This window comes from Dreissena polymorpha, chromosome 1 (genome assembly GCF_020536995.1).
Source record: "Dreissena polymorpha isolate Duluth1 chromosome 1, UMN_Dpol_1.0, whole genome shotgun sequence".
Taxonomy (NCBI): domain Eukaryota; kingdom Metazoa; phylum Mollusca; class Bivalvia; order Myida; family Dreissenidae; genus Dreissena; species Dreissena polymorpha.
In genome coordinates, this window is record NC_068355.1 from 96,838,410 (window position 1) to 96,852,344 (window position 13,935).

The following is a 13,935-nucleotide window of genomic DNA, read 5'->3' on the forward strand; positions in this document are numbered from 1 at the left end:
TAGTTCCTCTTAGATAGTCAAAGCGAATAAACGTGTTGAAAACCTATCCCACTTGTCTTGTATAAACTTATCCCTTTACGGAACCAGGCAACAAATACATTCTTAACATTAAGAACAATAGAACATTACAAATGCCTTGAAGGATTGTAATATAACTTAAGATTTGTATTCGCCATGACCTGAAAATGTGTAGCCTGCAACTCCAATGCTCCCTGGCAAATGTGAAGGTCAAGTTTAAAGGTCAATGTCATGTATTATTGTTTCAGCTATTTTAATTTAACACTTATGTGAGAGTTTCAATGAAACAAAGGGTGCATGATGTAAGGGCAAGGTAAAAATAAGAGATCAAACTCAAAGGTCATGTGTTTTCATTACCATTTCGTGTTATTGGTTTTATATGCCTGACAGGATTTAAATAGACATTTCATGTTTTGGTAAATTGACAAAATTAAAAAAAAATGTTTCAGATTTGCAAATTGTGTTTTTAGTTATGATATTTGTGACAAAAAAGTACTACTGAACATGTAACATAGCTCTAAAATATCCAGTAAATGCATCTTTTGATGATTCAAACACCTGACAATTATATAGCATTACAAAAGCCAAACAATTGAATAATTTGGAGAGTTCTATTGTTATTGTTATATATTGTGTTATTACAAGGATTGTTTATATAAAGTACACATTACCTAATTCAAGCACGGATGGCAGAATGGTTAAAATGCTAGACTTTTACTCCATTCAGAGTCAGTGGGTCGAGTCCATGTACATGTAGTTAAGGAATACTTTTTTTCTTTCTTTAATTTGACCCTTGTTTTCTTTGCTGGAGCTATTTAGTTCCCATGTTTACATATATCAAGTTAAACCATTTAATGACAAACTTCAATACATGCCAAAATCTGTAAAATTTAGGTCCCTTTAAATATATATTTCTGATTTTAATTGCCCATAAACATACAATTTTCACATTCACCTCCTGATGATGCTCATCTGTGAAAAGTCAAGGTAACAATTCAAGGTTAAAGGTCATGAACTTTAACCTCCATTCAGTAAATTTTAATGCAAAGGTGAAATTGAATATAAAGTTAAATAAAAAAATCCACGATGACCATTGCAATAACATAAGGATGTGTCTTGTAAAGTGCTTAATATTCTTCTTAATCGGTATCCGGATAGGCGTCCCCCGGAGAGGTGCCCCCTAATTTTAAAGGTGGCAGAGAGGTGCCCTCCCATAAAATCTGAAGGGGCGGATAAGTGCCCCCCCCCCCCCCCCCTGTCAGAATTAGGTAGGCGGATAACTGCCCCTCACAGTAATTCAAGGGGCGGATAAGTGCCCCCCTGTGTCAGCTTCAACAACCATGAAACGTCCAGTTGTAAATTACGCCCCAAAACGGCAGCCGTCGGGCATCATCATTACACCTTTTTACCGTAAACAGTTTCTCAAACAACAATTGTTTCTAATAAGAAGTTCAATGCAATTGGTGAGCAATAAATTACTTAAGGCCAGGGGCATAGCTAGATGAAAATGAAGTGTACGCAACTTCAAATTTATACGGCATTGGCGAGGTGCGAAGCGCATAGACGGGGGAGGGAGTGGGATTGGGTAATCCCCCTTTCACAAGGAGGGGGGGGGGAGGGGGGATCTCTCCTAAAAAAAATGAAGACGCATTTGGGTTGCAATTTACTCGTTTTTAATTAAACAATTTTGAAGTGGCCGAGACCCAGTCAGAGTTTTTTATTTATTGATTGGATAGTGCAAAACGCCATTTTTAACAGTATTTCAGTTTTATTGCGGCGGTCTGTTCAACTGATATCTCCTTGGGTATTATACGATAATATTTTTAAGTATTGGGCCGCTTTCCCCAAAAGAACAGTGGTGGTGAGCAATAAATAATGACAAAAAACCTCGGAAAGAAAGATTGCCGAGCCGAAAACTCGATCTTCCGTACCCTTGTTTACAATCGGTTAAAAATGGGTAACCGCTACCGTCTGAGCTATTGTGTCAAAATTTCAATGACGACTCGATCGCAACTTATAAATCTCACCATCAATTAGAAGTTTTAATATATAATATTGTGGACATTTATTTAAAACAATTGTGTTCTCCCCAAAAAAATCAAAAAAATCGAAGTTACTCTATAACGCATTGTGCGTACACTTAAGAGAAATGTAACGCAGACACCACATTTGAGAAAATATTAGGTCGAATATTCCAGCAGCCAGTCCATCTTGCTATTGGAAGCTGAATATGTACCCCCAATTCGTTGACCACCTGATGTCGGAATTAGAAACAAGACTCATGGCATCTGAGTCCCGGTACATAGCTCAACATTTGCTCCCAAAGAAAGCCGTTGACATAATACACGAGGTCGCTGAGAAGATTTTCCAGGCATATCAAGAAGAACTTTCGGTAATGAGAGACGAGTTCCAATCCGAGATCAGAAGATGGAGGACAAAATGGACGAGACAGGGCAATCCAAAGGCAGATCTTCAAGAGACCTTGATTTCAATGAACGAACACATTTACCCAGGGATCTTTGCTATACTTAATGTTGCATGGATGCCTGTGTCAACCGCTACAGCTGAACGTTCCTTCAGTACCACGCGAAGGGTAAAAACATACCTTAGGAACACAATGATAATAGTGAGAATGTCCGGATTAGGTTTGCTCAACACTTACGTGAAAAAAGACATATCTGCAGAAACGGTTTTGGACATATTTACGCGAAAAAAGAAAGCAAATAGGCATTGCTTTTTCAGGACTGATACGACTGAAACAATTACATTCAATTAGCTTTACAAAGGGTTGTGAAACAATATACAATGGCCGTGATAGCATCAGAATCTTAGATTTTAAAATTATTACGATCGTTCATTCCTTTTCCACAATGTTTTATAAGTTTTTCATACTAGGTAATATTGTTTTGTGGGAGAACACAATTGTTTAAAATAAATGTCCACAATATTACATATAAAAATATCTAATTGATGGTGAGATTAATAAGTTGCGATCGAGTCGTCATTGAAATTTTGACACAATAGCTCAGACGGTAGCCATACCCCATTTTAACCGATTGTAAACAATGGTACGGAAGATCGAGTTTCCGGCCCGGCAATCTTTATGTCCGACGTTTTTGTCATTGTTTATTGCTCAGACACCACTGTTCTTGTGGGGAAAGCGGCCACATGCTTATAAATATTGTCGTATAGTACCCGAGGAGATATCAGTTGAACCAGGGACCTATACTAGGTCCCTGGTTGAACAGACCGCCGCAAAAAACTGAAATACTGTTAAAAATGGCGTTTTGCACTATCCAATCAATAAAACACAGAACTCTGACTGGGTGTAGGCGATTTTAAAATAATGTAATAACAAACGAGTAAAATGCAACGAAAACGCGTCTTTGTTATTTATTTTTTTTTAAGAGAGATCTCTCATACCCCCTTGTGAGAGGGGGATTACCCGATCCCAAACCCTCCCCCGTCTATACACTTCGCACCTCGCCAATGCCGTAGAAATTGGAAGTTGCGTACACTTCATTTTCATCTAGCTACGCCCCTGGTTACAACTTAACCAATAACAATTATGCTTCTCAATATCATTAAAAAGGGATCCAATTCGTAATTAAATTTGTTTGTAGCAGTATCATTTTAACATCAAAGTCATATAATAAACTCACTAGATAAACAAGTTTAATCTATTACAGAGGCGTTGACCGTGCTATAGACCAATCATTCAGGTTAAACAATTACCAAAACTAATACGAAATCTGGATTCCTTTTTTTAATGACTGTAAGTATCAGACTACTATAGTAGTAAGGTAAGGTTTCGTTTATGAAAATACCAATAAATGTCTTTAAAACTTTAAAAATAAATAATTTTAGCGCCTTTCCGTGGTGCTCGCCCCTTCCCGTTTCCTGTTACTCGTATCGTACGGCATTAAAACATATTGTAATATTAAATCATTTCTTGATGGATTGGAATGAAATTTTAACTATAAACACAATGTAAGGGGCTGTTTATGAAATACCAATAAATGTTTTCAAAACATTGAAAATAAATAAAATTAGGCCCTTTCCGAACACCGAAAGCCCTTTCCGCGGAAAGGGTCCCTTTCCACTATTCAGTCATTCCTTGTGGCAAGCATTGTTTATGATATTTGTTGGTTGCATGTTGCTGTGAAGATATTTATGGATAACGGTGTATTGCAATAGTACAAAACATGCATATATGATATAAACACTTTCAAGTCGTAACGTACTAACATTCAAATGTTTATGCACGTGGCGTAAAAGATAGTTATGTGTAACCTTTCTTTGTTAAGGTTACAATACACTAAATGATCGCTTCATGTAGGGCTGTACTCTCTAAAAAAATATCATAGTTGACAGGAAGGCATGTTTTACACTTTTTACCATTATTTGGGTGTTATCTTGCGGTGATAATGGTAGGGCATGAATAGGTGTTCACTACTGAATCCCTGAAATATGATACACGTGAAGACTATAGTAAACCATTGCACTAGAAAAGGTTACATTCCACTAAGAAACGGCCGAAAAAAAAAGTTGCAAAAACAGTCGATTTTGATTTGTGTCAAGTTCTTTCTTGCATTGTACATGACATATCTTTTTTATTGCATAAATCGATTCCGCTTAGAATGGCCTTTAAGAAAAGGTATGGTTATGGGGGTCTCTATGTGCAAAATGTTGCATTTATTTTCGCTCAAAGTTGTCGCATTTACATTGAATCACATAGGGAAATTATTTAGTGTATTATGACCTTAAGGCGTTACTTCCCTTTCAGAGTTTAAGGCCGCATTTAATTATTTAATATTGTTGATTTATATTGAATAAATATGTAACGATTTAAATGGAACTTTGTAACAAAAGTATAATTATTTTGTTTATAAACCAGTTGGTATCGGTATTTTAAAATTAATTATTTTCGTAATATTTTATGTGTGAGAATAGGAACGAGGCAAACAGATATTTTCGGAAACACGTGAATGTTGATAGTTGCTGTTGAAGAATGCCCTCTGCCTCTACAAAAACGGATAATCCGTCCTGCCCGGAGCCCACAGACCCCTTCAAGCGGGTTCTCAACGTTGTAGACAAAAAAGTCCGCAATCTTGAGAAAAGAAAGGTTTTGAATAGTTTTACTTTCTATGGAAACCGACATTTCGTCAGATCGATTGTTCACGTGTGAATTTCAAATGATGTCATAGTGATCGCCGAGTACATGTGTATTTCATACATGCCAGACACACCGATCTTGACGGAACAGTCCTGCTTTAGTTGTGTTTGTCCCCGGCTCCCGTTGTCCCGATGTGACAAAATTTGTCCTGACATTCAATGAACTTCGCTAATCCCTTTATTAACAAACCACAGGGCCCTTGCTACACTTTGGGGGATTGGGGCCGGGGCTCTTAGAGGGGGGAATTTTGCGTTGTTTATGGCGAAAACGGGGAAGTTTAGAAGATCTTTTAACCAACCATTCAACACTTAAAATTGCTATATTTTAATTTAATTTGTTAATTTGCATAAATATACATTTAATCAAAGGTTAATTGCACGATACCAGCTGGCAACATAGGTATAAAAGTTAAAAAAAAAAGTTTTTATGGAGGGGGGAATTTTTAGCTGAAATAGGGGTAAATTTATACTACCGTATTTAAAGGGGGGAGTGGGGCCGAATTTCTGTCCCAAATACGGCCAAACAAGGGCCCTGAACCATATCTACTAATCGAGTGATCCAGTGTTGTTTTTGGCTCGACTGTTTTCGGAGAAAAAACAAGGTATTGTCATAGACAACCCGTCCCCTGCCCGAGTCGTGCTAAAACCTTAACATTGGCTCTAAAATCAAAGTGCTTCCACCTACAACTTTTAAACCTCATATGTACTACATCATGTAGCTGCACCTTGATGAGTTCTACACGCATCACCCATTTTGGGGTCACTAGGTCAAGGTCACTGTGACCACTTATATAAAAAAAAATTCTTCTGACAAGCTTTCATTTATTCAATACTGCACATGCTACCAAAAATTGACAGCTGCTATGCGGTGCTCTTGTTGACACCTTATATCAGCGATCTATCGGCATTGTTATTGATTTTATCGGGCATTCACACCATGGTGTTTTTATGATATGTGGTCGCTAATTGCTAGTAATAGATGCATCCTAATGAATTTAAAGCAGACTGTTTTGGATTTCATGACCCAAATCATGTCCAAAGATACTATAACGCGGTATTCTGTGTATTATACCACCTGAGGCTAAAAAACCCTGTAAAAACACCAATTTTGTATATCAAACAAATCGAGCGTTGACTGATAAACTTTGATGTTTTACATAAATTTACTTTCATTTTTGACTCATTTTCAAAAATAATATGTACTCATTGCATCAAACTAAATTTAGAGTTAAAGTGATATTATGAGCATTTTTCACTGTTTAATTGAGCTGAAAAGAATTTACAGGTCAAAAGAGTTGGTTAAAATGTGGTTACTGACCAATTAACTGCATCTCGTCTTGCTACCAGTTGTTTATAAAAAATATATATTATATTTAACATTTTACACGACTGGTGAGTCCTATAAGCCGAAATGATATCCCTAAAACAAAATAGTGTCTTTGTGTCATATGAATGAATCTGCATAAAACTCAATTTAGATTCACATTGTAAATCGAATCATTTCAGTTGTCAAAACGAAAGTACGGTTGTTATTCAAAAGAATTATTTTTCTCTTTCCGGGATATTTTTTTAGTATGTTGATGCTGCATAAACAAATATAAGTGTATATGAAGTGAAAACACCAAAAATAAACAACGGTTGCGATAGGCACCTATAAACTGTTAGATGCCCATAATATCACTTTAATTGAAGTTTGGTTGATTAAAAACAGTGCTCGATGCGCGCACATGGCGTTGGAACCATAACACATGCCTCCGTCCCAAATGGATATCAAATAGAGGCATGCCCCACATTTCACGTATGGATTCATCCGCATAGTGCACATGTGTGTTTACTTCCGGAAAATGGAGAACGTCTGTGTTCATGAAATTCTTAAACACATTTATCGTTAATATTTGCCAGAAATTATGAGGTTTTGTAAGTAATATACTGTTTACTGACTACAGTAAAGGTGGCGTGATTGATCGATTTAGGTGTCCCGCTTTATGGTAAAATGTCCCGACATTTTTAATGGAATGTCCCGATTTGTACCTGAAATATTTGTGCAGGGTTCGCCGGTCCTGACCGGCAAATTTTACTCAGGGCCGACAATAAATTCAAGTAAATCGGTCCGATGGACCTACAAAAAATAAACAATCACAATATTTTAATTCATAAAAAACGTGCTCGGAAGTGACGTAAATATAAAAAAATTCAGCCCATTTTCTTAACGGTCAAATTACCACACTGGTTTTGGGAGCATAAATAATACCTTATTAAAGTAACATATAGGTTTGGATCACATTAAAATACAATAAATCATGTCGAAAGTCCATATAATTAAACAATAATTATAATAATAATAAATCACAAATAATCCAAACTCGGCTGAACAAAGAGATTTTTTATTATGCCCCAAGAACATAGGTTCTGGGGGCATATTAAAATCACAATGTCCGTCAGTCAGTCAGTTAGTCAGTTAGTTAGTTAGTTTGTAAGTAAGTTAGTAAGTCCGTCGGGATTAGTTTTCGCTCAATAAGTCAAGCAATTGTCATCAGATCTTCACCAAATTCATCATTCAATAATCTGCCAAATTTACCCAGACACTCCTGAGTTACGGCCCTTGAATCATAAAAAAAATTGCGTTATTTCGCGTTTGCGCTCAATAAGTGAAGCAAATGTCATAGGAGTATTGCCATACTTCATGATAATGTGTAAGGTCATAAGATCTAGGTCAAGTTTGATAATCGGCCAAATTGACCCAAACACTCCTGAGTTACGGCCCTTGAATCATAAAAAATTTGAGTTTTTTCTCGTTTCCGCTCAATAACTCCACCAATTGTCATCGGATCTTCACCAAACTTCATAAAAATTGTAAGGCAATAAAATCTAGGTTAAGTTTGATAATCAGCCAAATTTTCCCAGGCACTTCTGAGTTACTGCCCTTGAATCATCAAAAAATTGCGTTTCTGCTCGAAACATGCTCATAACTTCTATGCCGCTTCAGATGTAACCTTCATACTTGGTATGCATGTGTATATGGACAAGGCCTTTCCATACGCACATAAATTTGACCCCTTTGACCTTGAACTTAGATCTGTGTTTAGCTTTCAAAAAGCGTTTTTGAGGGCATATGTCTTCCGATGGAGACAGCTCTTGTTCAGATTTTCTTCGAGACCGATATGAAATGAACCGTTTTAGTTTGGGACGTGACTCCTTCATTTAATATCCTCTTTTACCAATCGTATACGGGGATTGTTACAGCAACAAGTTTTAGCGAGATGACTCCACTTCGAAGAAAACAACAAGTGACAGAATTCTGGTGATTTAGGTAACGGACTCAGATGATGATATTGACAACACAAATGACGACATTGAATTTGATACACAAAGCGGAAAAGAAAACGAAAATAAGCTCCAGTGCTACTCGAAAGAGTCTGACATTTTAGAGGGAGCTGCACCCGGCTCCTATACCGTTCCCCTTCTTCCCCTTTGGATTTTTTGTAGTTGATTACTTTTTATAACAATTGTTAAAAATAATATCGACTTTCGACATGTTTTATTGTATTTTAATGTGATCCATACCAATACACATCTAAAAGGTACTCTTTTGTGTTGTGTTATGCTGTTATAGTTTAGTCAGACAGTGGGACTGACAGAAACTGATTTGGACTGACTTCCAAGCCTATAATTTTGGACGTCCCAGTCCTATGTTGATTCTACCATTTTTATGCCCCCAGTCGGGTGGCATAGCAGTTGAACTGTCTGTCAGTCAGTATTTCAGTCTGTCCGTCCGTCCGGAAAAACTTTAACATTGGCCATAACTTTTTAAATATTGAAGATAGCACCATGATATTTGGCATGCATGTGTATCTCATGGAGCTGCACATTTTGAGTGGTAAAATTTCAAGGTTTACATCATACTTCAGGGTCTATGGTAAAAAAAACAAAGTCAAGGGCAGTAATAAGCTTTAAATGGACATAGTTATCTGACCTGCCCACGTACATGTATATGTTTTTGTTAAATAAATCAAAGTGGCGTGGTAGGAGGCATTGTGTTTCTGACAAACAGATTGTGGCAAAAGGTCAAGGTCATCCTTTACGGTCTATGGTAAAAAATACAGATTTAAGGGAAGTAATAAGCTTTAAAAAGGGAGAAATTTATCCAATATTGAATATAGCCACTTTATATATTTGGCATGCATGTATATCTCATGGAGCTGCACATTATGAGTGGTTAATCTACAGTCATGATAGTGACTTTAAATTATTTGCCACTAAAAATAGAGATTTGTTACAGACAATTATTTTCAAGGGAAGTAATTTATATAATTATAAATCTCATATTATATATTTCCTTACCAAGAATTGAAGTTCTTTTCACAGTTACTGTACATATTTATTATTTTGATTATTTAAATCCCTAATGATCGATTTTTCAAAGTTTTTTTTTAAATGATATAATTATAATTTTTTTGATGTTCATTACATACCTGTTGACTTATGTCCATAGATACATGATCAACCCTGTCTATGATCTCTTTTAAACCACAGGCCTTGGTTGTCAGTGATGTCTGATTGGACAAAATTTTCAAGGGAAGTAATAACCTTTGAAGGGAGATGATTTCTATACCTGCCATTTTGATTTTTTTTAATTTCAATGCGGCGCAGTAGGGGTCATTGCGTTTCTGACAAACACATCTCTTCTTATTTCAGTATTATTAAATCCTACTGAAAATGCATGAATCATTGTATAACAAAACATTGCATTGCTTCGCCCCCCCCCCCCATGCCCCCCATGCCCCACCCCTCCAGCGGGAACTGGCAGTCCCATGCAGGACCCTCTGCTCAATTTTCAGACGTTTTCAACTTTCACCCATGTCAGGATTTTTTTATGTGTAAATAACTATCCATTTATCAACTATGTGATAGTTAACTTGTGAGTTGTGTATAATTTAAGATATTTAATGTAAGACAATAACAAACTTTAAACAAATTTCAGGTGAAGCTTGATGCTTACAGGCAGAAGCAAGATTCTGGGGCAACTTTGGAAAAAGACCAACTGGTATGTTATTATGCCCCCCTTCGAAGAAGAGGGGGTATATTGCTTTGCTCATGTCGGTCGGTCGGTCCGTCCACCAGGTGGTTGTCAGACGATAACTCAAGAACGCTTAGGCCTAGGATCATGAAACTTCATAGGTACATTGATCATGACTCACAGATGACCCCTATTGATTTTGAGGTCACTAGGTCAAAGGTCAAGGTCACTGACCCGAAATAGTAAAATGGTTTCCGGATGATAATTCAAGAACGCTTATGCCTAGGATCATGAAACTTCATAGGTATATTGATCATGACTAGCAGATGACCCCTATTGATTTTCAGGTCACTAGGTCAAAGGTCAAGGTCACGGTGACCCGAAATAGTAAAATGGTTTCCGGATGATAATTCAAGAACCCTTAAGCCTAGGATCATGAAACTTGATAGGTAGATTGATCATGACTAGCAGATGACTCCTATTGATTTTCAGGTCACTAGGTCAAAGGTCAAGGTCACGGTGACCCGAAATAGTAAAATGGTTTCGGGATGATAACTCAAGAACGCTTATGCCTAGGATCATGAAACTTGATAGGTACATTGATCATGACTGGCAGATGACCCCTATTGATTTTTAGGTCACTAGGTCAAAGATCAAGGTCACAGTGACCCGAAATAGTAAAATGGTTTCCTGATGATAACTCAGGAAAGCTTATGGCTAGGATCATGAAACTTCATAGGTACATTGATCATGACTCGCAGATGACCCCTATTGATTTTCAGGTCACTAGGTCAAAGGTCAAGTTCACAGTGACAAAAAACATATTTACAAAATGGCTGTCACTACAACTTAGAGCCCATATGGGGGGCATGCATGTTTTACAAACAGCCATTGTTCAATTAGCAGCATATACATGTATCAATAAATTGGGGACTAAATACTGTCCTAATTAGTGTTCTGTTGTAGTCATGCATGGCTTTGCAAAAAGACCATTTTCCTAAGTGGCAGGCTCACACAAATTTGGAAATAACAATAATCAATTCAATTTTACATTTGGTATGTGGTTTATGATCTATTGAAAGTGTAAATAAAAACTAGTTTTGCTGTATAACACACAATATCATAGACGCCTCAGGTAAGAATGAAAACAGGCAAAAATCCACTCTGAATGTACCAAAAAAATATTAGCAGTAAAGTTTTTGTGGGATATTAATTTTCTTCTCACTGGACTTCAAAATCAAAGCAGTTGATTTGAAACTTCCATGTCAACATATGGTTAATAATATTCTTCAATGTTTTAACAGTTTAGAAGAAAGCAAGCAAGGGCTAGTGATTTTATCATTTTGGTAGACAGTAGTAAGAGTTTTATAACTGTGTACCTAAATTTTGAAATACTTTGTCTCGACCTTGTTAAACCAGAAGGGCTCGGTCATAAACAGTCAAAAACTACTGCTGAACACTACCCCATTTCTTTTGTGTTAGTACTGTTTACTGAATTTGCTCCAGCAAATATATTCTCTCTTAAAAATTGCAAATAATCTTTGTTTAATATTAATAAATTGAGTAGTTTTAATCATATGAATTAAATTTTATGCTCTGACTAGGTTGCAGTGGAGAAGTATGGAGAGGTTGTCACAAATCTTGAGTTTGCACGGGACCTCCAGAAGCAATTTTCTTCAATCAATTCTGATGTAAGGATCAACAGCTCTTGCCCTGCAGTGTGTGTGTTTTCCACCATTTTGGGAAAGATGCAAGGTCCTTTTGCATGGGGAAAATTGATTTGTTTTGACTAAAATTGGGGAATAATTATTTTGATATGTAGCTAACAATTACTATAAAATTTAAATTAACTAACTCTACGTAAGCGTTACCGAGCGCTGAAATCGCCATTGGCGATTACAATTTCTTGCTGGTGTTTAAAAATAAGATTCTCATGAAATTGGCGATTGAAAAAAATAGACCCTATGCTTTTCAAATGCACAATCTTAATGCCTGTTTTCAGGCCGTACAAATCTCCAAAAACATCGATAAGATTACACAGATAACACCCTTACCGGAAAGGCCTCAGAGGATAATGACGACCGCTTAGGTCGATAATCCACATGGCTAATATCTTAATTTGTCACGAGCTTTACACTGTGACCAGACTTTTTCGAACATTTGGGTAAATCGGCGATTTACGTGATAACTGAATCACTGAAGCATGCCGTGTAATGACCTATAGATGTTACGATTCAACATTATCGAATCAACCAGTACCGAATTGTCATTTAATAAGATGTGCGGAGTTATGGCATTATTGACATAGCCACTATAAACTAATTTCCCAAGAAACCCGATTTTAATTGGCTAAAAAAGTAGATAAAAGTAACTTCCCTTTATGGTCGCTATGCAACTTGAAAGACCGATTTAGAAAATGAGTTGCCGATTCCGGAAAAATGGATGCTTCGAACGAAGAAGGAATGTCAAAGCAACAGAATCAACATAATTCTTTAGAAAAGAAAGCGGACAGAATAATGTAAGCTCAAGAAATGACCAAGTGTTAGGTTCGCGATCGGAGGACAGGGCTTTTTTTCCTTCTTTGAGACTGGCTGTGGTTAGTAGACGCGTGGCCTATCAACCTCACCATTATCCAAACAAAATAGCGTCGCGCAACCCGCGGTACTAAGCAAAAAAGATAAAAAACACACCAAATAATCAAGATTTATTGAAATTCAGGATAACCATAAAAAAGCCGAAGCTTCTACAGAAGGGTAAGTGTTCTTACAATGCACAATTAAAACGGACATGGATTAAATTATGAGGAAAGTAATCTGATTTTATGTCTCCCACTATAGTAGTGGGGGACATATTGTTTTTGCCCTGTCTGTTGGTCTGTACGTTGGTCTGTACGTTGGTCTGTACGTTGGTCTGTACGTTAGTCTGTTTGCGCCAACTTTAACATTTTGCAATAACTTTTGCTATATTGAAGATAGCAACTTCATATTTGGCATGCATGTGTATCTCATGAAGCTGCACATTTTGAGTGGTGAATGGTCAAGGTCAAGGTCATCCTTCAAGGTCAGAGGTCAAATATATGTGGCCAAAATCGCTCATTTTATGAATACTTTTGCAATATTGAAGATAGCAACTTAATATTGGCATGCATGTGCATCTCATGGAGCTGCACATTTTGAGTGGTGAAAGGTCAAGGTCATCCTTCAAGGTCAGAGGTCAAATATATGTGGCCAAAATCGCTCATTTTATTAATACTTTTGCTATATTGAAGATAGCAACTTCATATTTGGCATGCATGTGTATCTCATGAAGCTGCACATTTTGAGTGGTGAAAGGTCAAGGTCATCCTTCAAGGTCAGAGGTCAAATATATGTGGCCCAAATCGCTTATTTTATGAATACTTTTGCAATATTGAAGATAGCAACTTGATATTTGGCATGCATGTGTATCTCATGGAGCTGCACATTTTGAGTGGTGAAAGGTCAAGTTCAAGGTCATCCTTCACAAGGTCAAGGTCATCCTTCAAGGTCAAACATCATATAGGGGGACATTGTGTTTCACAAACACATCTTGTTTTTTATGCAAATGAAGTATTGCCATTGGTAACCGAGAGCGAGACTTGTCATTCTAGCATATATCTTATCCGTTCGCAATTATTGTAAATATTGGTTGAAATGAAGAATAACTGTGATCCATTCACATGAACATGTTTAACAGTTTCAGTATTA

At 36.8% G+C, this 13,935-nt stretch overlaps 1 protein-coding gene across 1 annotated transcript in view; it reads left to right on the forward strand.

Moving 5' to 3' along the window:
* The first annotated feature begins 4,959 nt into the window (after window positions 1-4,959).
* The window catches only part of LOC127841568 (caprin-1-like), a 33,712-nt gene continuing 24,736 nt past the window's right edge, over window positions 4,960-13,935 (forward strand). Inside the window, exons 1-3 of the mRNA XM_052370491.1 lie at window positions 4,960-5,143; window positions 10,175-10,237; window positions 11,815-11,901. Of these exons, the coding sequence (XP_052226451.1) occupies window positions 5,030-5,143; window positions 10,175-10,237; window positions 11,815-11,901 (264 nt within the window). The 5' untranslated portion in view covers window positions 4,960-5,029. The remainder of the gene's footprint in view (window positions 5,144-10,174; window positions 10,238-11,814; window positions 11,902-13,935) is intronic.